We start from the raw sequence: 22,452 nt of genomic DNA on the forward strand, positions 1-22,452 counted from the left end.
TTCTCTATACATGTTTAAGGTAAAAATGTTGAGAGTTCTTACCGGGCTGCGCCTCTGTGATCAGCAAAAAGGAAGAGAGAACAGACACCTAGTCAGAGAATGATGGATCAGTCAACAGTCTTGGGTAACAGAAGACTTTATAAGCAGCTAACCAAACATACACTCCAGAGAATCAGGCCAAAGGAAGACAGGCAGTCCTAGTGTTTAGGGCTTATTTAAACCATAGGAGGCTTTGGAGAACCTTAAAGAGAGGCTATCCATTGTACGATACAGCTTTGCTAATGTGGGTATGTAAGTTTTAGTTATGTGTACATAAGAACAAGGCAGAAACATACAAGAAAACTTTACTGACAATGTTTAATGTCTTGCCGTAGAAGTTTTTCTCCAGATAGTTTGGGTGGGGGGTACTTAGAGAATAGAGAAGTAAACTGTTTCCCTACAGAGCAGGATGTTAGCAAATATAGACAATAATGCATTTCCCACATAGTTAGGGTACAAAAAGAGCTTACAAAAAATCAGAGGCAGGATTTAGAGACCCCTTTTCCTTGTCTGGATTTTTTCTTTGGTGTTCTATGGAAGGTGTGCTTATAAGGATTTTTTGAATGTTCTTGGCCTAGTGATCTGGGCAGCCTCTACCAATGTGATGCGAATGATGAGAATGTGATGGGGAAGATGAGGAGCCCCTGACAAACGTAGTCGGGAATGACGAAAACTGTCCAGCAGCAACAGAACCCTGGTGGACCAGATGACCTTAGAAAACACAAATCAATGTGCAAAAATCATGAGCATTCCTATACACAAATTACAGACAAACAGAGAGCCAAATCATGAGTGAACTCCCATTCACAATTGCTTCAAAGAGAATAAAATGCCTAAGAATTCAACTTACAAGGGATGTGAAGGACCTCTTCAAGAAGAACTACAAACCACTGCTCAATGAAATAAAAGAGGACACAAACAAATGGAAGAACATTCCATGCTCATGGATAGGAAGAATCAATATCGTGAAAATGGCCATACTACCTAAGGTAATTTATAGATTCAATGCCATTCCCATCAAGCTACCAATGACTTTCTTCACAAAACTGGAAAAAACTACTTTAAAGTTCATATGGAACCAAAAAAGAGCCCTCATTGCCAAGACAATCATAAGCAAAAAGAACAAAGCTGGAGGCATCACACTGCCTGACTTCAAACTATGCTACAAGGCTACAGTAACCAAAACAGCATGCTGCTGGTACCTAAACAGAGATACAGACCAATGGAACAGAACAGAGGTCTCAGAAATAACAATACACATCTACAACCATCTGATCTTTGACAAACCTGACAAAAACAAGCAATGGGGAAAGGAATCCCTATTTAATAAATAGTGCTGGGAAAACTGGCTAGCCATATGTAGAAAGCTGAAACTGGATCCCTTCCTTACACCTTATACAAAAATTAATTCAAGATGGATTAAAGACTTACATGTTAGACCTAAAACCATAAAAACCCTAGATGAAAACCTAGGTAATACCATTCGGGACAGAGGCATGGGCAAGGACTTCATGACTAAAACACCAAAAGCAATGACAACAAAAGCCAAAATAGACAAATGGGATCTAATTAAACTAAAGAGCTTCTGCACAGGAAAAGAAACTACCATCAGAGTGAACAGGCAACCTACAGAATGGGAGAAAATTTTTGTAGTCTACTCATCTGACAAAGGGCTAATATCCAGAATCTACAAAGAACTTACACAAATTTACAAGAAAAAATCAAACAACCCCATCAAAAAGTGGGCAAAGGATATGAACAGACACTTCTCAAAAGAAGACATTTATGCAGCCAATAGACACATGAAAAAATGTTCATCATCACTGGTCATCACAGAAATGCAAATCAAAACCACAATGATATATCATCTCACACCAGTTAGAATGGCAATCACTAAAAGTCAGGAAACAACAGGTGCTGGAGAGGATGTGGAGAAATAGGAATGTTTTTACACTGTTGGTGGGAGTGTAAATGAGTTCAACCATTGTGGAAGGCAGTGTGGCGATTCCTCAAGGATCTATAACTAGAAATATCATTTGACCCAGTGATCCCATTACTGGGTATATACCCAAAGGATTATAAATCATGCTGCTATAAAGACACATGCACACGTATGTTTATTGTGGCACTATTCACAATAGCAAAGACTTGGAACCAATCCAAATGTCCATCAATGATAGACTGGATTAAGAAAGTGTGGCACATATACACCATGGAATACTATGCAGCCATAAAAAGGATGGGTTCATGTCCTTTGCAGGGACATGGATGAAGCTGGAAACCATCATTCTGAGCAAACTATCGCAAGGACAGAAAACCAAACACCAGATGTTCTCACTCTTAGGTGGGAATTGAACTATGAGAATGCTTGGACACAGGGTGGGGAACATCACACATCAGGACCTGTCGTGGGGTGGTGGATGGGGGAGGGATAGAATTAGGAGAAATACTTAATGTAAATGATGAGTTAATGGGTGCAGCAACCAACATGGCACCATGTATACATATGTAACAAACCTGCACGTTGTGCACATGTATCCCAGAACTTAAAGTATGATAAACAGCAACAACAACAACAACAACAACAACAAAAGCACAACAAGCAGATGTATGACCTCTTTCTTTTGCTTTTCAAATCTTGATTATGGCTGCTATCAATTTATTCCAACAATCTCTAATAGCTCTGCCTCTTTAGGAGCTTTCTGATATAAACACGAGTGACTAGCATGTGAGTAGGGAAAGAGCTGTTGGTCAGTTTCCCTTTCAATATGTGGGCTAATGCATGGATTCACCAGAGGCTACCTCCCAAAACCAAAACTAGGAGCACAAACACAAAGAAAGCTAGGAGTTTGTTCAAATGTAGAAGATGTTCTTTCTAGAACATAGATAGGAAGCAAAAACTTGTAGTTTTTACATCTGGTAGGCCTCCAGGAATGTCTAGTTCAACTGGCTACATGCTATAGGGAGGAAGGTGAGGCTCTGAGATATACAGCTAGTAGGCAGGTAGAACCAGACATAGAATTCAGATCCCTGATTTCTCATTTTCTCATTCCTTCTATGATGCCGAGCTTGGCATTGTTGAATGACTCCAAAAGCAGAGAGTCATTGTGATTAACGTCCAGGAGTGGTTATTTTTCAGACCAGTTTATAAGTAGCTAGGATACTAGACATATTATTCTAGTCAATTTACTTGTAATATTATAGACTTTATTATTTGCCTTATTTTCCAGATACTGCTACCTATTGAATCCACCTTTCTTATAAACCTGCCTGGATGCACCTTAAATGAAATTAGAAAAAAAAGGCCACATAAATACCTATTTCTGTGCTTAAATTATCTTATTGACTAATCCATACTGTGCTTTGAGGAAAATTCAAATACTTTTTTATATGAAAATTTAGACTTTATTATTCTTTAGTGACCAGATTAAAAAGTTCTTTTGTGTAGAAAGAAGTATGGGAATTTCATGACAAACAATTCACTTTTAAAATATAGCAATTAGAGGACTAAAAGTGGCCCAAGATGAAATTATGAGAAATATGAAAAATAGAGTCTAGATTGCAAGCATTCAGAGGCAAAACCTTACATATAAGACACTTTATTATTAAAGTAGGTGCAAAAGTAATTGCGGTTTTTTGCTATTACTTTTAATTTAAGGTTATACAGAACACTTTTTCAAAATAATTTCAAATATATTAATCCACCCAAATTGAGTCGTATCTTAATTTCCAATGAGTTATAAACCTATATTTTAATCACAAGTTCAAGGTTTAATTTTTTTTCTAGTAAAAGACAACCTTGTAATATAGCATTTTGGAAACTCCATTTGCAAAATGCCTTCAGCAGGGAATAGCTGTTCAAATTCATGTAGTCACGGGCTGATTAAACAGAACCCAAAAGACACAGCTAGAAGCTGTGCAAAGTGCAGACCCAGAAAGCCTCAAGGTCTGTAATTAAGAGCTATCTGAAAGCTTCAAAAGGAAAATAATTCCAGGAGCAAATGGAAGGGCTTTATATATGTCAGTTACCACCACCGAAGAGCAAAAACTGGCTTAGGCTATGCCGGACAAGGACAGAAAAATTATTATCAGCCAGGAGGGAAGGGTCTTTTCCTGTTCACAATTTTACTTTACCCTTTCTCCCATCATTTCCCAAGAATGTCAAAGCCTTTAGTGTTCTATTTTTTGTTTACCAATATACAGAATTTTCTTCAAAGGCAGAAGAAAACTGATTTAGTATCTGGTCTTGATATATTCTATAAGCGGAGAGATCTATGTCCAGAGTTGCAAACCCTAATGCTTGCAGGAGTAAAAAGTGGGTGGGGGATGGGGAGGGGGTGCTGGGAGTCAGGCACATACACATTGTGAGATTCTGGAAAACTTGCCACTGTTCAGTGCACCCCATGTGCGCCATGTGAGAATGTGAGCTTAGTCCTGCCAGGTCTTCAGAGAGATGATGAGCATCCAGATTTTTTTTTTTTAATTTGAAATGTTCTAGTTTTGAAATGTGGGCTAAAATCGTTTTTAACTGCACAACCAAACAAAACACCTATTCATTTGTTCAGAATCTGCAGGAGATTAATTCATCTCTGATTGCAGCCATTTGTATCATACATAATAAGCTCTCAGTAAATTCTATCTGCTGTTATTATTGCTATATTTCTATGTCTGATTACTCAGAGACTTTGCAAATGGTCTCTACTTGTTTTCTGAACAAATTTCCTTCATTTCTAATTAAATACTGTGTTCAATACCTAGATTTCTGTTGGTCTTTCAATGCGGAAAACATTTTATTTTCCCTTCTACTTTTATTTTGGTGTTCAACTTAGAGATAACTCTTATTTTATATGTTGAAACTATTTTCAAAGTGGATAAACACTGCTAATCTATGATTTTTGTCACTGGAATGAAGATCTAGAATGTGGTATATTTCTAAAATTTATATAATTTTCAAAATGAATATGTCTACCTAAAAGAAAACACTGCAGCCTATGTCCTCAGCCTTCACACTGTTCTTCTATGACACGGCAGTTCTATTACCTTTTGCTTAACAGAATTAATTTAAATTCAGTTAACTATGATACCTTAGTCTTAGTCAATGTGAATAAAGTGTTTTAATATGTTTATCATTTCCAACTAACCAGTCTATCCCCCTTGTCACATTCATTAAATGACCCAGATTTTGAAGTTTTGTGACATCCTAATTTGCTAAATTTAGTGCTATGAGGAAACAAAGATGAAAATGGGCAATAAACTACAAAGCACTAAACAAATACGATTTTTCTGTAGTCTCGTTTTAGCAAATTGAGTGATTAATGTTAGAGAATTTTCTAGGAAAGGATTAGAATATATGATCACTACATTTATTACTAAGATTCCTACAAGGATTCCTATTTGTTTTTTAAATGCTTTAGGGTGAAGACAAACTATTTGGCAAGCATTAATTTGCCACACTATTGTAGGTGTTTATCTGTATTTAAACTTGGGTCGACTACATATTACAAGTTAGATTACGGAGACTGTCTACTATATTCAATCAGACATATTTGAGATGATCTTCTAAAACTTCATTTGGGAAGAGAAACAAAGAACCTGCTAGTAACCAAGGTATCATCAAAATGACCAGGCTGAGGAATCAAGATGGACATTTCCAAAGAAAAATGAGGTGAGGGAATGATGGGGGGATATTCTTGTAGTTAAAATTGCCGTGAAGGACAACAGGAGAAAAATTAATGAAAAAGAGAGAATTTTTAAAGCACCATAGGCAAACTTCAGGCCACACAGTCCTGTGGATATTTGAGGTGGCCAAATTTGGTTAATTCAGGAAAATATTCAGGGTCTACAAGAATAAATGAAATTGGCAAAGTGTAAGGAAAGGCTGTTAAAGAGCACCAGTAATATTTTGCTGCCACAGAACAGGCGATGCATAGTTGACTCTGAATTACTCAGAAGCAGGCCATTTAGCTTAGTTATAATCGTAATTGTAGCTGCTTATTTTATTTTTGGAAACCAAAAGAGTTGGGCTCACATTTTGAGACATTTTAATGTTTTGGTCTCATATTTTTGTCCTTCCTGTGTCTCTGTTCTGCCTCCCTCCTATCCTATAGCTTTTCTGTAAGCACCGTATCCTGTATGTGGTGCAGTGGCTGCCAGGATTTGGTCAGCGGGAAGAATAAGAGGTGAAAGCACTTATTGCACCATCCACCTAGGTGCGTTAACAACAAACCAGTCACTTGTTGGTGCTGTGAACATGGAACATAATATCTTCCTATTTTCCAGCAGAGAGGTCACCTCTGTCAGCCATGCATCAGCATCCTGAGAACATGTTCCCAACAAACCAGGCAACCAAGAAGAGAACAAATTCATTTTATTTTTTGAAATCTGTTCCTCGTGTTGCTCTAAAATAAAACGATGTAGGTACATCGTATCAGACTTGTGTTGCCACTAAAAATCACCCACTGCTACTAAAAATTAACATCCAGGAGGTAATTTACATTTTATAAAGATTCTCTTTTCCAGACTCTGACAATTCCAGGAGGGAATATTTTGATTTACTAAAACAAAAACAAAATAAAACCCCCCGGCTTCCCTACAACTCCCCATTCCCGGGCCAGCTTCATAGGCATTCCAGATGCTACTATGTTGTACACTAATCAAAAATTAACTTATAAAACATTTGCTTAGCTCATGATATGTATAAGTAGCTTGACTAATTCCAGTGGAAACTACAATAAATGAAACTTAGTACCAAAAATATTTGATCGTGTGGCTGTGATTGAACCAGAGGTGAATCTTTACAAAATTACCCCAGGGCCCTTAATAACGGGGTTGTAAAATCACTTAGCAACCAACTTCCTTTTTTCCCACGTGGCATAATGAGACCTGGTCATGGTTCGCAAAGATTTGTTTTTAAAGTTCAAAACCTTGTTTAGGTGTTAAACACAGTCAGTCATTAGATATGCAGATAATGAAAATAAACAGAATAAATAATGTTTGCCCCAAAAGCGGGAAGGACTTATTTCTTACCGGACTTTTCCTCTAAAAGCGTAGGCATGGGGAGGAAGAATAAAGAGAAAATGAGAGAGGTGAAATGTATTTTCAAGAAGAAACAGGTCAAGGCTCAGGATAACCTTACTTAAGGGAGCTCTCGAAGGCACTGCTTTTATAAATGCTTCCTGTGGGGGTCTGATATGGTCATTCCTAGGCTGCTGTCCTTAGTTCAAGCTACAGAGGGCATAGGTGTGGACTTCATCTGGGCATCTGAGCACATTCTAAACTTGCTCTTTCCTCCCTTCCTTCCTTCCTCCCTCCCTCCCTCCCTCCCTCTTTCTTTCTTTCTCTCTCTCTCTTTCTTTCTTTCTTTTTTCTTTCTTTCCTTCCTTCCTTCTTCCTTCCTTCCCTCCCTCCCTCCCTCCCTCCTTCCTTCCTTTCTTTCTTTCTTTCCTTCCTTCCTTCCTTCCTTCCTTTCTTTCTTTCTTTCTTTCTTTCTTTTTCCTTCCTTCCTTCCTCCTTCCTTCCTTCCTGTCTTTCTTTCTTCCTTCCTGTCTGTCTGTCTTTCTTTCTTTCTTTCCTTCCTTCCTTCCTGTCTGTCTGTCTTTCTTTCTTTCTTTCTTTCTTTCTTTCTTTCTTTCTTTCTTTCTTTTTCTTTCTCTCTTTCTGTTTCTGACAGAGTCTGTCTTGCTCTGTGCCCCGGGAGGAGTGCAGTGGCATAATCATAGCTCACTGAAACCCTCAACTCCTGGTTTCAAGAGATCCTCCCACCTCAGCCTCCCATGTAGCTAGGACTACAGGCATGTACAACAGTCTCTGGCTAATTATTTTTATTTTTGTAAAGATAGGGTCTTGCTATATTGCCCAGGCTAGTCTTGAACTTCTGGTCTCAAGTGATCCTCCCACCTCAGCCTCTTAAAGTTCTGGGATTACAGGTGTAAACCACCGTGCCTGGCCTAATCTTTCTTTTGAATGGTTTACTTTTATCAAACAGATCTGTGGCTTGACAATAAAAAAATTATGCCTTGTAATATTGAGAGGAGTTGGAAAATACTACTCATGCATTGTAGCTGGGCACGGTCATGAAATGAAAGCATGAGACTTTCCAGAAGCTCCAGTTTCTCCAGGGAACCCAGAACCTATCATCTTCTCCCAAGTCACCATGGCTAGAGCCGTCAGTTCTTCTTTGATCCCATCCTTAATTTTCCCCTGTTCTTCATAGACAATTATGAATTCTTCTCCCTGTGAGTGGTCAATGGCCCCTCAGAATGCCCTGTTACTTCCTCAGCACCTGTCTTAATGAGGCCTTCATTATCTTTCACTGACAGCACATGAGCTTCCTAGCTGATGGTCCTATTTCCAGCTTCATCTCCTAATCCATCCTTCACACTATCCTCGGAATCATTTTCCAAAAATAGTGAAGTGAATATATCATTCTGCCCTTAAAAAACCTCCTTATTATCCGGAAAATAGAATGCCAACTCCATTCTATGGAATTTAATGCTTTGGTGATGGGCTCCAACTTCCCTTCCCACCCTCATCTTCCTCCGTTGGCTTTCTATGAAGCCTGCACTTCGCTGCACTCTCCTGGCTCTCTTGGATGTGCCGTGCACTTACACGCTTCCCTGTCTCCTGCCCATGCTGCTTCTCCCTCTCCCCCAATCAAAATTACTCATTCTTCAAGGTCAGTAACATTTCTTCCATGAGACCTTTCCCAGATTCGCCTGCCAAAATAAATTGTTCCCTTCTCTGGTTTGATTGTGACCCATTCCTTTTGTTCAAAATAATAAACAAATATTGAAGTCCTTTCTATTGGCCTGACATTTATTAGCCTCAGGGAACAAAGGTACACATTGCTAGTACATTTCTGCAATTTTTATTTTGTTCTGTATTATTTAGATATCTCCACTTGATTATTAGCTCACAGTAATGGCTATGCATGGATTCTCTCTAGCCCCAAACATAGAGTGAGGCACTCAACACATGTTTATAAATTCCCTTTTTGGGGAGCCATTGAAACATTATACAAATGTTTGAAGCACAGTCTCTTTTGAAATATAAAAAATAAATTGTTGTGTGCAATAAGGTTGAATTATATATGGCACAAGCTATGTATCCTCAGTTGTAATGTTTCTTTCACCAGCTCCATAAATATTTCAGTTAGTTCCTACTTAACTGTTAATTTCTCTGCCTATTAGTGACCTCAGGTGCTTACACATGTTGCAAATGTTCTAAAGAAGTGGCACAGCTTTGTACAACATTAGTGTAGATTATGTGTTCAGATCTCCAGGGCAGAATTTTCTCCTAGAGCAAAAACTAATGCTTCAGAATAGTTAAGGGCCAAGAAAGGGACTACATCCTTGTAGTTTTCAGTCCTTGAACTAAAACTCTTATTTATAAGGTAAATTTCTCAGCCTTTTCTAAAATAAAATGCATCTTATTTAATTAAAATCAGAAGACTAAACATGAACACACAAATGATAAAGGTTACCCCTCCCCTCCTCTACATCTCTCCACCTCAGGCTACATCATATATTAAACCATCTTTATTTAATATGTTGTTTTGCTATGGCAGCAGCTATCAACACCTAGGCTATTATCCTGACCTCTTAGCTTAAAGGTTTCTTCAGAATGTTGAAAAAAACAATAAAAACAAAGATAGGAAAAAACAAAGATGTTTTCGATTTAAAATGGGCTAATAGCATCAGAGTTTATTTTTAATTATGGAAAAGATAAATAAGAGAAATGAGAGTGATATCCCTCTGGGCTTACTTGTAAATAGAAATAGAGTAAGTGAATTTTTGGAGTAAAATATAAATTTACCTAAAATATAACCATTGAATGGTTACGAAGTACAGGGATTTTTTTTGTCCAATAGTCTAAGAAAACACAATTTCTGACTGACAAAGCTTGTTGAAAAGTGGCTTATCCCATTATCAACAGTTTCAAGGAACTCATAGACCCTTATCCTCTGCAGCTGGAGAGTCTCTCTCTCTGTCTCTCTCTGGCTGTTATTACTCCAAATAACATGGTAAAATGCAAGTATGCACTCAGGTTTTGTTGAGGACTACATTTTTGCATGAGGGGTTAGAAACCAATTCAAAATTGAATTGTGTTTGAGAATCAAAGCTAATAGAGGTGAATGAAGAAAATATAAACCAGTTTTGATGGTCACTTACATGAAGGTTTCGTGCTCTGATTACATCCCTGCTTGCTTCCTAGCTTAACAAGGAATTGAGCTGCCATGGGAAATTTTGACATCAGGCATCATAGAGTGGGATCAAGACATAAAAGTCAGGTTGAATCTGTAAGCCTTTTAAGAGTCTGCAATCATTGAACCTTAAAAATAGGATGGCTGCATCCTGAATCTTCCTCTTTTTATTTTCATTTATATGATGTATTTTTAGAGATAGGGTCTAGTTTTATTCCCCAGGCTGAAGGGCAGTGGTGTAATCATAGCTCACTCTAACCTTGAACTCCTGGGCTCAAGCGATCCTCCCATCTCAGCCTCCTGAGTAGCTGGGATTATAGGTGTATGCCACTGCGCCTGGGTAATTTTATTTTTATTTTATTTTTTGTAAAGACGGGGTCTCGCTATGTTGCTCAGGCTGGTCTCAAACTCCTGGGCCCAAGCTATCCTCCCAACGTTGCTTCCCAAAGCACTGGGATTATAGGCATGAGCCACTATGCCCAATCTGAATCTTTATATTTTAATAAATGGGATTCTATTATAAAATAATCACTTTGTCTCAGTTATTTACGACTGGTTGGGAATTCACAAGGAGCAAAAGGATTATTCATTTATTAAGCCATTAACAGATATTTATTGAGCACCTAGTAAATACCAGACACTATTTTAGGGACATTAGTGAACAACAGAAAAGGCCATAAAAGCTCCAATGGGTTTACATCTGGGAGCAGGGGAAGGAGAAAGATAATCAGTAATAAATACTGTCATGCATTGTATATGGATGCTTTGGTCAATGATGGACTGCGTATACGATGGTGGTCCCATAAGATTATGACAGAGTTGAAAAATTTCTATGGCCTAGTGATGTCATAGTGCAATGCATTACCCATGTGCTTGTGGTGATGCTGGCGTAAACAAACCTCCTGTGCTGCGGTATTATTAAGTACAAATACTTGATTATATAAATGGCTGTTACTGGTTTATGTATTTACTATACTATTTATTGTTACTTTTTGAGTATACTCCTTCCACTTATAAAAAACAAGTTAACTAACTGTAAAACAGCCTTGCGCAGGTCCTTCAGGAGGTTTTTCAGAAGAAGGCATTGTCACCAGAGGAGGTGACAGCTCCATGTGTGTTATTGCCCCTGAAGGCCTTCCAGTGGGATAAAAGGTGGAGGGGAAAGACAGTGATGTTGCTGGTCCTGACCCTGTGTAGGTCTAGGTTAATGTTTGTGTTTGTGTCTCAGTTTTTAACTAAAAAGTTTAAAAAGTGAAAAGAAAAATTTTTAATAGAAAAAAGCTTGTAGAATAGAGTATAAAGAATTTACTTTAACTATTATAAAGTATTAAAATACCTTAAATACTACAAAGAAAGAGTATAAAGTATTTTCGTACAGCTGTATAATGTTTTTGCGTTAAATGTTATAACAAAAGAGTCAATATGTTTTAAAAAATTTAGAAGTTTACAAAGTAAAAGAGTTATAAGGCTAATTTTATAAATTTAGGGTAGCCTAATTGTACAGTGTTCACAAAGTCTGCAGTAGTGTCCAGTTATGTCCTAGGCCTTCACATCCACTCACTGGCTCACCGAGAGCAACTTTGAGCCCTGCAAACTCCAATCATGGTAAATGCCTTATACAGGCGTACCATTTAAACAAATCTTTCATACCATATTTTTACTGTACTTTTTCTATGTTTGGATACACAGATACCATTGTGTTACATTTGCCTATGGTATTCAACATAGTAACATGCTATACATATTTGTAGCCTAGGAGCAATAGGCTATACCATACAGCCTAGGTGTGTGGTAGGCTACACCATCTAGGTTTGTGTAAGTGCACTCTGTGTTGTGCACACAACGATAAAATTGCCTAACAACAATTAAGCAACACACGGCTGTGTAATAATTAAATAAGGAAAGTATTTAGTATTTTAGAAGACGACAAATGCAATTTTAAAAAGTAGAGCAAATAAAGGGGTTCAGGAATTCCAGGGCAAAGGGTTTTACGATTTTATATAAGGTGGGCAGGGTAGGCTTCCTTGAGAAAGTGACTGAGCAAACAGATGAAGTTGATGAGGGAGGTCACAATACAGCTATCTAGGGGAAGAGGGCTCCCAGGGAGCCAGGGAGTAGTGGAAGGAGAGGGAAGAATGGCAGGCGTTAGTCTAGGGATGGGGGAATCTTGACAATGAGGCTCGTGAAGACCACCGTGAAGATTTTGGCTTTACTCTGCTCCAATGCAGCTTATTGCTGTTACTTATCAGGAATTCTGAGGTGTGGACATTTAGTAACTGTTGGTGTTGAGAAGAGGCATGGATGAAAAAATATCAGAAAATACCTGGTTATGATATGTGCTGTCATTTGTCATTCCTCTTTGGAAACTCATTTTGATTCTCCCTGTGCTGTGTTTAAAAAATAATGAAATAAAGATGGGCTTCAAATAGGTTACAAAGTGGAAAGGAGTTTCAATTGAGCAAAACACACTGAGGCCAGTCCATCTGCCCTCTGTCTCTGTTGCCCACATTGGGACAGGCAGCTTGGCTGGCAGGCACAGCTCTGCACCTCTTCTGTGCTGGCTGCTATTTCAAGCTACAGCTCCAAGGTCCATGGGCAGTTAGAGGCTGTCCTTTAGACAGACAGAAGTCGGAAGGAAATATCACCTTCATTCTGTTTAGAAACGACATTCTCCCCAGTCTTTGAGGAAAAATTTTTTTGACATAATTAATATGAGTGATTCACACTGTAAGATTTTTTTTTCTAAAACAATAAAAAGTACATTTACTACTGTAGACTGCTGCCACTAAAACAAAATCTCCTTCAGAGGGCAAAGGGATAGATTTTTTTTTTCTTATACTGTTACGCTTATTTATACTATTATTCACATATTTGTAGAAACTCCTTAGTAAAAAAATAAGTATAATTGTACAAGAAAGATAATCATTGATAATGTGACCCTCAAGGTTGAAGACAACTAAATGACTGAAAACCTCAGGCTTTAGATGAGAAAACAATCTCACTGGATGTGCACTAGGACCCACAGAAAAGAACACATTAACAAACTTTTTAAAAGAACCTACACATTGTAGAGGAAGAAACAGGAAATTATTGATCTTATTGTTCACCCATCAAGTAGTGAAAAAAGAAACGTGGTTAAGTTGAAGAGGAAAAGATCAAAGCAACTGAGAACCATAAATTTGCTCTATTTGTAAAATAATGCAAGTAATGTAAGTTGCATTATAGCAGAGCTAGATACGGCATACAATTTATATAATGTCCCGTGGTGCATCCATCCACCCAGACAATCAACAATTATTTTCTAAGTACCTACTATGTGTCATTCACTGCTGTGGGCCCTAGAGAAAATGCCTCCTTAGAGAAAAAGTAGACAACCTACAAGCTCTGGGTGCAAGATTAGTTGTTAGAAACCCAACATTCAGTAAACTGTTCACAAAGTAGGCTTCTGTAAAAAACTTACTTTCAAAATTGGTTGCTTCTTTACAGAGCATATTCTACCCTGATTATGGCCCTTAGCTAATCAAAATAGTTTTAAATTCTAAATGCTACTAACATTTAACATCAAGGCAGACCTTAAAGGTATAAAAGTTAGCGTTTTTTGATTGCAATTAACATTATAATAAAAAACATGTAATTCAATAATTTGCTACTTCTACTGAGGCCATCCTAACATTTTATACAATGTGTCATATTGTGAGTACATAGCCTTATTCAATGAAATTTTGATTTTGTTACAGAAATTGAGTGTTTGTGATCTCCAACCATGGTGATCATGTTTCCAGAACCCTCAAATCAGGTCAGCTTGCCCAGACAGTATAAAACGATGTAGGAATTGTGTTTATGCAAGAAAAATCTAACCCTTACATTTCAGGAAGAGAGCAAAATACCATCTACTGAGAAGGTACAACCAACATTAATTGGAGAAATCATGACAAAGGCACTCCAGGTTGAATACTAAATATTCATACAGCTCAGGGATTTCTTTTTACCAGAGTAAGGTGGGCATGAAAGGTGTGGATTTTAAATGTCAGGAAATGGAAGCAACAGAAAATTTCCTAGGGAAAAAAAAATCAGTAATGAAGGAAAGAAAAAACATGTATCAGATACAAAACTAATTTTCTACACACAGTCCATGGTTTATTAAAATGTTGAGAAGAAAAAAATATATTTTGAAAAAGAAAATTTCCACCTATTTTCCGATCTATCCTCTATGAGTCCTGGGAAAAACAAAAGTTGCATCTCATGTGTTAACTCTAGCTGATTTTGGTCCAGCTGCCTGCAGGTCTGTCTAGAGGGGGCTGGCTTCTAAGCCCATGTCTGGGATTTAGTGGCAATGTCTGTGGAAGATTTGGGGATGGAGTGGCAGTTTATATGCCCCATGTTTGATATCCCTGGTATAGACCAATACAAATCACATTTGCCCTACAAAGCTTTCCTTGATGAGTAGAACTCAAGCTGAACCTCTGCCTTCTAATTTACTGAATAAGAGGTCTGGGCTGAGTGCCTTGCATCAGAATGCATGCAATCTTTAGCCTCTCCTTGCACTGTGCACTGCTTCTACCAGGAGAGAATGCTGGTGTGTAGGAGACTGGAGCTCACCTCCTCCACTGATGACTCTTTGTTTTCACTGAACTCAATGGGGTGCTGAACCTTCTGCTGAAGTGAGGACAGGAAAGGGGGTGGTGTTACCAAGCAGCAGCAAATTCATGAATTTTGCTCTCTGGCAGGCTAATTTGGGGGTGGAAGGGTGGGTGGGCCACATGGAACAGGCAAACAACACCAGACTGCCTCCAGTTCAAAGCTATTTCCCCCTCCTCATATTTTTTTGGTTAAAAAGTTATGCATTGCGAATCTCTAGGATGAAGATTAAACTAATTGTTCCTTCATGACTCAATGTCAGATTCTTTACTTCACTGTACCACTTACTTTCCAGAGGAAGGGAGAAGGCACTAGCCTACACGCCAGGGTAGGTCAGCTCCTGCTCTCACATCATTTCTCTCAGCCCTTGTGAGTTTGCTCAAGTCCTCCCTCGCTATTTTTATTTTCCTTCTGCCTCCTACAAGTCTCTGAACTTAAGGAAAAGGAAAGAAAAGCTGAGAAGGTGATTGATATTTAATGGCACCTCTTCTGGGAGACAGCACTGAACTGGGTATTTTACAATATTTTCTCATGTCATAAGAAGGTAGACACAATTTTTTTCCCATTTTACAGCCATGAGATCTGAAGCTCCGAGTTGAGGAACTCGCCTATGACCACACAGATAATAAGATATATACTCAAAAGCCTGTGTTCATTCTATTTATCCTTGTCTCTTGATCTTTCTGTGCTGGTTTCTCCATAAAATAGGGGCATCACTACCTCCCAGATTGCTTAATAGTGCTGCTACTCATTTCATCCTTTTGATCATGACTGGGCATTTATAAAACATATAGCATTATTATAATATGCCATTGACATAAAAAGTGCTTGCCAATTGATTAATTGATTAGGGGAACTGAAATAAATGAGTCATATAAAAATGGACATCATTCCTTAACATTTAAAACAAAAGTGCAAACAATCTGCATATATAATAAGATAATTTTAATAAATGAGAAATCACATATCACACAACAGCATTTAAGCCTGACCTGGCAAGGTGTCAGCTCAGCCTCGCTCTCCTGTCATGTGGTACAATATAGGAAGTGCTGTACCATAGAAGACTGGATGGTCTTCTATGGGTGGATGTGGATGAACTCAGTGGGGAGAAAGTCTGTGAGGTGGGCCCTTTGGGCTGGGATTATGGGCCCTTTGAGCATCCATCGATATCCTTCAAAGAGTTTATTTCATGTGAGCATTCAGAAATTGTATGTAAAATATTTTGAATGAGCTAGTGAACTTTTTTTCTAGAAAGAGAGTCAATGGCTTTCATCAAAAGTAGTGTAATATAGTGGTTAAGAGTTCTCAATTAGAAACTGAACTTTCTGAGTTTAAATCCCAGCAACTTCAGTTACTAGCTGTGATGCTTCGAGTGAGATAATAAATCCCTCAATGTCTCAATTTTCTCATCTGTAAAGTGGGGATATCAATAATACTGATCTCACAGGTTGTTGGGAGCATGAATGAATTAATGTATGTGACACACAGCACTCGTGTTCACAGTTGCCACTACCAAATTCATCACCATGATAAGTTCTCAAAGTCATCAATGAGCTTAAAGGATGACTTTGATATTTTATTGTTATCCTGATTAATAATAGCTATCATTTACTAAGCACCTCTTTTAGACCTTACATAAATTTACTTACAAAGTACTAAGCACCTTATATGCATTCCTTAATTCTTACAAATATCCTATGAAGTGGGCAGTATTATTAACCTTATTTTACACTTGATTAAGCCTTGACTGAGGCTTAAAGAGTTAAGCAATTTGCTCAGGGCTACATGGATAATAAACGCAAAGTCAGAATGCAAACTTAGTTCTGACTTACTCCAGAGCACAGTATCTTAATCAGTAAGGAACAAAATACTTGTAGTTAAAAGACACCTTCTCAAGGTAAGCCAGAAGGGATTATTGGCTCTCTGAAAAACAAAAATAAAGGAATCCATGGGAGCACATTTTAAAAGGAAAAGATCACATCAAAGATTAAACCATAGCATTTGTCTTCTCACTTCCACAAAAGCCATGGGAGCCACAGGTTTTAAGGTACCTGCTGAGCACAGCACATGGTGCAGATGTGTCAGACAGTGCTCCGTGTGGGATTTGGAAGGAATGGAGATGTCCGTATCTGAGACCCTAGGAAGGGTGAGCAAGCCAGGAGACCTAGAAATGGAGGCCAGAGGGAATGTGGACTGCAGAAAACCAATCAGGAAACTGAAGCGAAGACAGGCAAGCGTTTGAACCACAAGAAAAATTTCAGCTTCTGGTTGCTGCTAGATGTTGTTTTCTCAGACTGTTCAGTATTTCTGGTATTAGCTCTCAGTGCCTGCTACATGGAGGGTGCTCAACATATATTTTGTGAAATGATTTGAAGGGGGAGTTAGAAATAAAGTCAATTATCCATGATGCACAGTGAAGTGTGCCATTGTGAATGTTAGCCTTCAATAAGTCTCCCGAAGAAGTAACATATGTATTCAGGGGATGTTGATGGTACGCAGAACAATTTAGGGATGCTTCCTTCTGGAATTATCTTCAAAAAGCATCACAAAAAACACCTTTTCCCAGTTTGATGCTTAGGGTAATTAATGGGTAATTAATTACTGGTCTTGGCTGTAAATTACTTTTGGAAATTTGAGTTATTTATCACTATTAATGATATTCTTTAAAATGTGCCCTAGGCTCTATAGCAATGAGACAATCTTTACATGTAGCTTCTATTAGGAGTACTTTACATACATTAAATCATTCAACCCTCAAAATAGCCCAATGAAGAAGGTATGGGAGTCATCCCATTAATAGATGAAGAAACCAAGGCACTGGGTTTGCAACATACCAAAAGTCATCAACTAAAAGGAGGTAGAAACCTCTAGTTTGAGTAATTGGGACATCATTGGAATAAGTGTCATTTCTTTTTCCCTCAAATTATCTTAAAGGGAATTGTATTCAATTCAATTCAATTGTATGTTGAATTCTGACTTTGGTTATTTTTTTGTGTGTGTGCATGTGTGTGTGTGAAGTCATATTTCCTTATAATTCATTCCTGCACTGATTATTTTATTTAGCCTCCTTCAAAAATTATTTTACTCTTTAAGAACAAAGCCATTTCTTGTATGATATAATGGAGGTTTGCTTCTACCCTAAATGTAAGGAGTGTGGTGTAAAGGCAAGCAAACCACAGAACTGTTCGTGTTGCATCTGTCTCTATCTCCTCCTTTAGGGAGAGTGGTCTTTACACTGCACGAGCAGAAAGAGATGACCATGGCAACAACCACCCTGTAAGGTAGCTGTTTGTTTGTCCCATTTCAGACAGAAAGAAACTGAGACTCTCACTGAGGTTTAAGTACCTTACCTAAGCAGTACTGCTAGCAAGAGGCTGAGGTCAGGGCTGGCACTTTTCCCACTGTACCTCAGTTCCTTCAGGGGGTATGTACAAAGTTTCTGTTTGTGTTTAAAGAGAAATCAACCATAATTGTCCAAGATGGAGAAAACTAACTTAAAAGTAGTTCCTCTAAAAGGCGGACCAGATTTGGCTCAGAATTAAAGTCTGAGACAGGCAAGAGAATTCCAAGCTGCTTTAACAGAATTCTAGCCTCGAGATGTAGATACATTTTAACCCAGGACATGAAAACACAGTATGCTGTTAGGTCAGAAGGCTGAACATGGGGAAGCAGAGCATGACCCTCAAAAAAGGAGAAGTTGTTTTTTTTAAAAAGAATCTAGCTTAAGTAATGAAGAAATGAACAATTGCAGAGTACCAATTACACATCATGTACTGTTATTAGGATCTTCTGCACAAAAAGTCCTTAAGGATTCTTATCATCCTTCCTTTACAGTGGCAGAAATGGAGGATCGGAACAGTTATGGGGCTTGTCTAAGGTTACACAGGTAGAAAGTGGTCGACCTGGGCTGGGGCCCAGGACAATCTGAATCTATGTGATATGTGCCTTCTGTTACTACACACTGGCTTGTGATTAACCCAAAATTCTAGAACAAAATATTTAAACAGATAGCCAGAAAGCACTTGGAAAAGAAGGTGATAACCCTAGGTACCAGCGCAAAGAAACAGGGCAAACTGAACCTATCACTCTCTCTGATAGGGTTTCTGGCCTGGTAGATCCAGGCAATGCCATAGACACCCCAGGTCTCTCAAATGCAGTGTTGTTCTGGAAAAAAAGAATGAAAATATGTGCCCAGAATTAGGGCACAGTTAGGAGAATCATTGTGTGGTGAACAAAGGAGGCTGAAGGGTGTTATCAGTGGATGGTTGTAAAACTGGAGGGTGGTGGCATGCCATGGTTCTCTGTCCTTGGCCTGGTTCCATTCATGTATTTGTTCACTCATTCACTCACTCACTTGCAAGCATTAATTGAATGGCAATGACACACTAGGCCTTATGTCAAGAACAGAGAATTTGGGATGGACACCAAAATGCACCATGCAGAATCTTCTTCAGAAGGTTTACTTGCACCAGTTGCTGGGAGGGCTATTGGCAGCCTTCAACTGTCAGCACCTCAGGATCTGCCTCAACTGCAGAGAGCTACCTAACCCAAGAGCATGCCCCTTCCTAGTGTGGCCCACATCAGAGCACTGACTGGTTGAGCAGTATCAAGGTTATTCATCTTAGCCAAACTCACACTAACTCTGAAGGCTCCTACTAGTTCCTGAGTTTCCCTGGGATCAGCTCAGGCTGTTGTTCGTTGTGTAAAACAGCTCAACTTCTCCCTCTGCCCACCCCACATCACAGGTATTAAGTCCAAGATCACTCCTTAAAAAACATCTTGCACACTGAACTTGGAGTTGGAGTCATTCTGCTTCATGGAAAACTCACTGGTAAAAGAAGGGGCTTTACTCTTTGTTCATCCTTTAAAGAGTACAACTACAATCAAGGACAAAATTACATATTTGGTTTAATAAAAGGAAGACTTTTCTTTCAGCAATGGAACAGCCTGCCTCAAAAAACAGTGAACCTGCATAAACAGAGGGACACTGGAGTGTCTCTGTTCAACCTGTTGTTAGCTAACAAGCAGCACGGTATCACTAGTATTTATAAATTAGTGATTAGAAAATTATTTTAGAACATTCTGGATTTAATAGGTACTGGGAATATTTTTAAACATGTATGGGAAGAAATCCCATTTCCTAATGAACTCTCTGAAATAATCTGAGATTACTTAATTCTAACCTTAAGATGCAGATACAATATAATTCAGGACCCAGTGGCAGAAACTGTCAAAGTCTACCAATAACCATTTGTTCTTTTGTCTTTTAGTAATAAAACCCCGAATGTTAGCTGGCTACATGTTTATCTAGCAAAACACTACATCTTCCAGACTCCCTTGCAGTGAATGTGTCCATGTGATTAAATTGTGGTAGTGGGATCTGGGTGGTAGTGATGCGCGCAACTTCTGAGTTAAACTCTTAAAGAAAACCACTTGCTTTTTATTTCTTCTTTCCTCCATCCCAAGGCTGGTACATGGAAGTACTTGCAGTGGTAAGGCAGCAGTGCTACTCTAGGAAAGGGGAAGCAATAATGCAGAAAATTCCTGGGTTTCTGAATGACCACTGGAGTAAGACTCTTTTACCTCTGGACTGTCTATCAGCTTTGACTTTCACTTGGGAGAGAAAGAAACCACCTATATTGTTTAAGCCATTATTATTTTGGTCTCTGTTAAAAGAGCTTAACAAATATTCTAACTTACACAGATGCCAAATCAACCTGACCAGATGTCAAACCTTGGTGATGTTCATTCTTTGCCCTGTAAGCATGGTATCTTTTCAGCAGGCTGGAACATGATAAGAAAAAGAATTATTATCCTTTACCTGTGAGTTAACTCCTGCATTAGCCTTCTGCCTTTTTGGTGCTCTGCCTTGTCCTGGCCAACATTATATTTTATTTCTATATCAAAATCAAGGGCTAAGGCAAAATCTGGACTAAAATTTTGTTTATTTGTCTAACTGTACAGTAGGATTGTTGCCAGCAATTAAAATCTTGATTTGTCTTGCTGCTGACACTTTGTCTTGAGAAGTAAATTTCAGATAAGTTTACATTGTATATACACATAATTATATGATTCATTCATTCCTCCCATTTCATTTCATTCATTAATTTGACCGCCCAATATATATAGTGAAACTATTCAAGTATAATAAAACCAATTCATGATAAAAGAGATCAAATTGGTTATAGTTCATGGATACATATTAACAAATAAATGAAAAGAATAAGTGAGGCACGACTTTGTCTTAAAAACTTCAAAAGAAACATAAATCAGAAGTCCAACATAAACCATTGTTACGAATAATTTATTATTTGAAATTTCCTCATTTCTATTAATGTAATGATTGATGCTTTTGTAGTATAAAAACCATAGTTTAAATAAAATATTCTGATATATCATTAACTGGTGTAGACCCTATTTCCTTTTTAGTGCCTGAAGAAAGTATAGATGTATAATTATCTGCTCTTTTGGCTGGAAACATGAAAGTCCAAAATCATTGTCATTTTGATCATGGCACCAGCTGGATTTTAGGTTATTTCTGCTTATCTGGCTCTGGAGAGGAAGTGCTGCATATGTCATTTATAAAATATATGTACATGGCTGGGTGCGGTGGCTCACACCTGTAATCCCAGCACTTTGGGAAGCTAAGGCGGACGAATCACCTGAGGTCAGCAGTTCGAGACCAGCCTGGCCAATGTGGTGAAACACTGTCTCTACTGAAAACACCAAAAGTAGCCAGGCGTGGAGGCACGTGCCTGTAATCCCAGCTACTTGGGAGGCTGAGGAAAGAGAATCACTTGAACCCGTGAGGTGGAGGTTGCAGTCAGCCGACATCATACCATTGCACTCCAGCCTGAGCAACGGAGCAAGACTCTGTCTAAACAACAACAACAACAAAACTATCTATATCTATATCTATCTATATTTACACATGGGTTATCAAGGAGAGGGCAAGGATTCTAAAGCCAAGAATATGTTTTCAGTTACAACCTCTCTTTAAACTCATGTACATCCAGAAACCTGCTCACCTTTTCCTAAAGTAGTAACAGCTCACTCTTCCACACCAACTATGAAAAATTATAAATATTTAGGAATCACAAAAATAGGAGATCCAGGTTCTCACATTACAGGGAACAAACTGGAGGTGTGGGTGCAGAAATGGGAGCTGAGGGTCCCTTGGTCTGCGGCGTTGTTGGTTTGCAGAAACAGAGTAACTCCGAGGTCACTCTCTCTGGGTGTCTCCATCTAGTTTTCACTCTGCTTCCCTTAACATTTTTTCATCAGAATCTTAACCACATCATGTCAATATATTTCCTTAAAAATAGATGTTGAGAAGAACTTAGAGTAAACCACCACATTTTGCTGCATCCTTAGCAATGTATCTGGTTGGAGGAATAGCTACCAGAAAACTTAGGCATACATATTCCATTCAAAAGAGGGAATCTCTTCCTTCCTGGATTCAGCTACATTCCGGCAAACATCCACTATGTTTCTGGGACTGTGCCAGTACATTTGCTTTCACATAAATGTGTTCACTTAATCCTCTGAACTTGCCTTCTTTTACTTACCCCAGG

At 38.4% G+C, this 22,452-nt stretch overlaps 1 protein-coding gene across 35 annotated transcripts in view; it reads right to left on the reverse strand.

The window, feature by feature from the left end:
* SGIP1 (SH3GL interacting endocytic adaptor 1) overlaps nucleotides 1–22,452 on the reverse strand; it is a 222,914-nt gene that overhangs the window by 82,778 nt on the left and 117,684 nt on the right. For 18 of the 35 annotated variants that reach the window (XM_063800863.1, XM_063800851.1, XM_063800845.1 and 15 more), the window contains 2 exons: nucleotides 7,066–7,077; nucleotides 43–54 (listed from right to left, as the gene is read on the reverse strand). The exons of the other annotated variants lie outside the window; for them this stretch is intronic. In XM_063800863.1, coding sequence (XP_063656933.1) covers nucleotides 43–54; nucleotides 7,066–7,077 — 24 coding nt within the window. The remainder of the gene's footprint in view (nucleotides 1–42; nucleotides 55–7,065; nucleotides 7,078–22,452) is intronic. 35 annotated transcript variants of the gene reach the window in all.

Source organism: Pan troglodytes, chromosome 1 (assembly GCF_028858775.2).
Source record: "Pan troglodytes isolate AG18354 chromosome 1, NHGRI_mPanTro3-v2.0_pri, whole genome shotgun sequence".
Taxonomy (NCBI): domain Eukaryota; kingdom Metazoa; phylum Chordata; class Mammalia; order Primates; family Hominidae; genus Pan; species Pan troglodytes.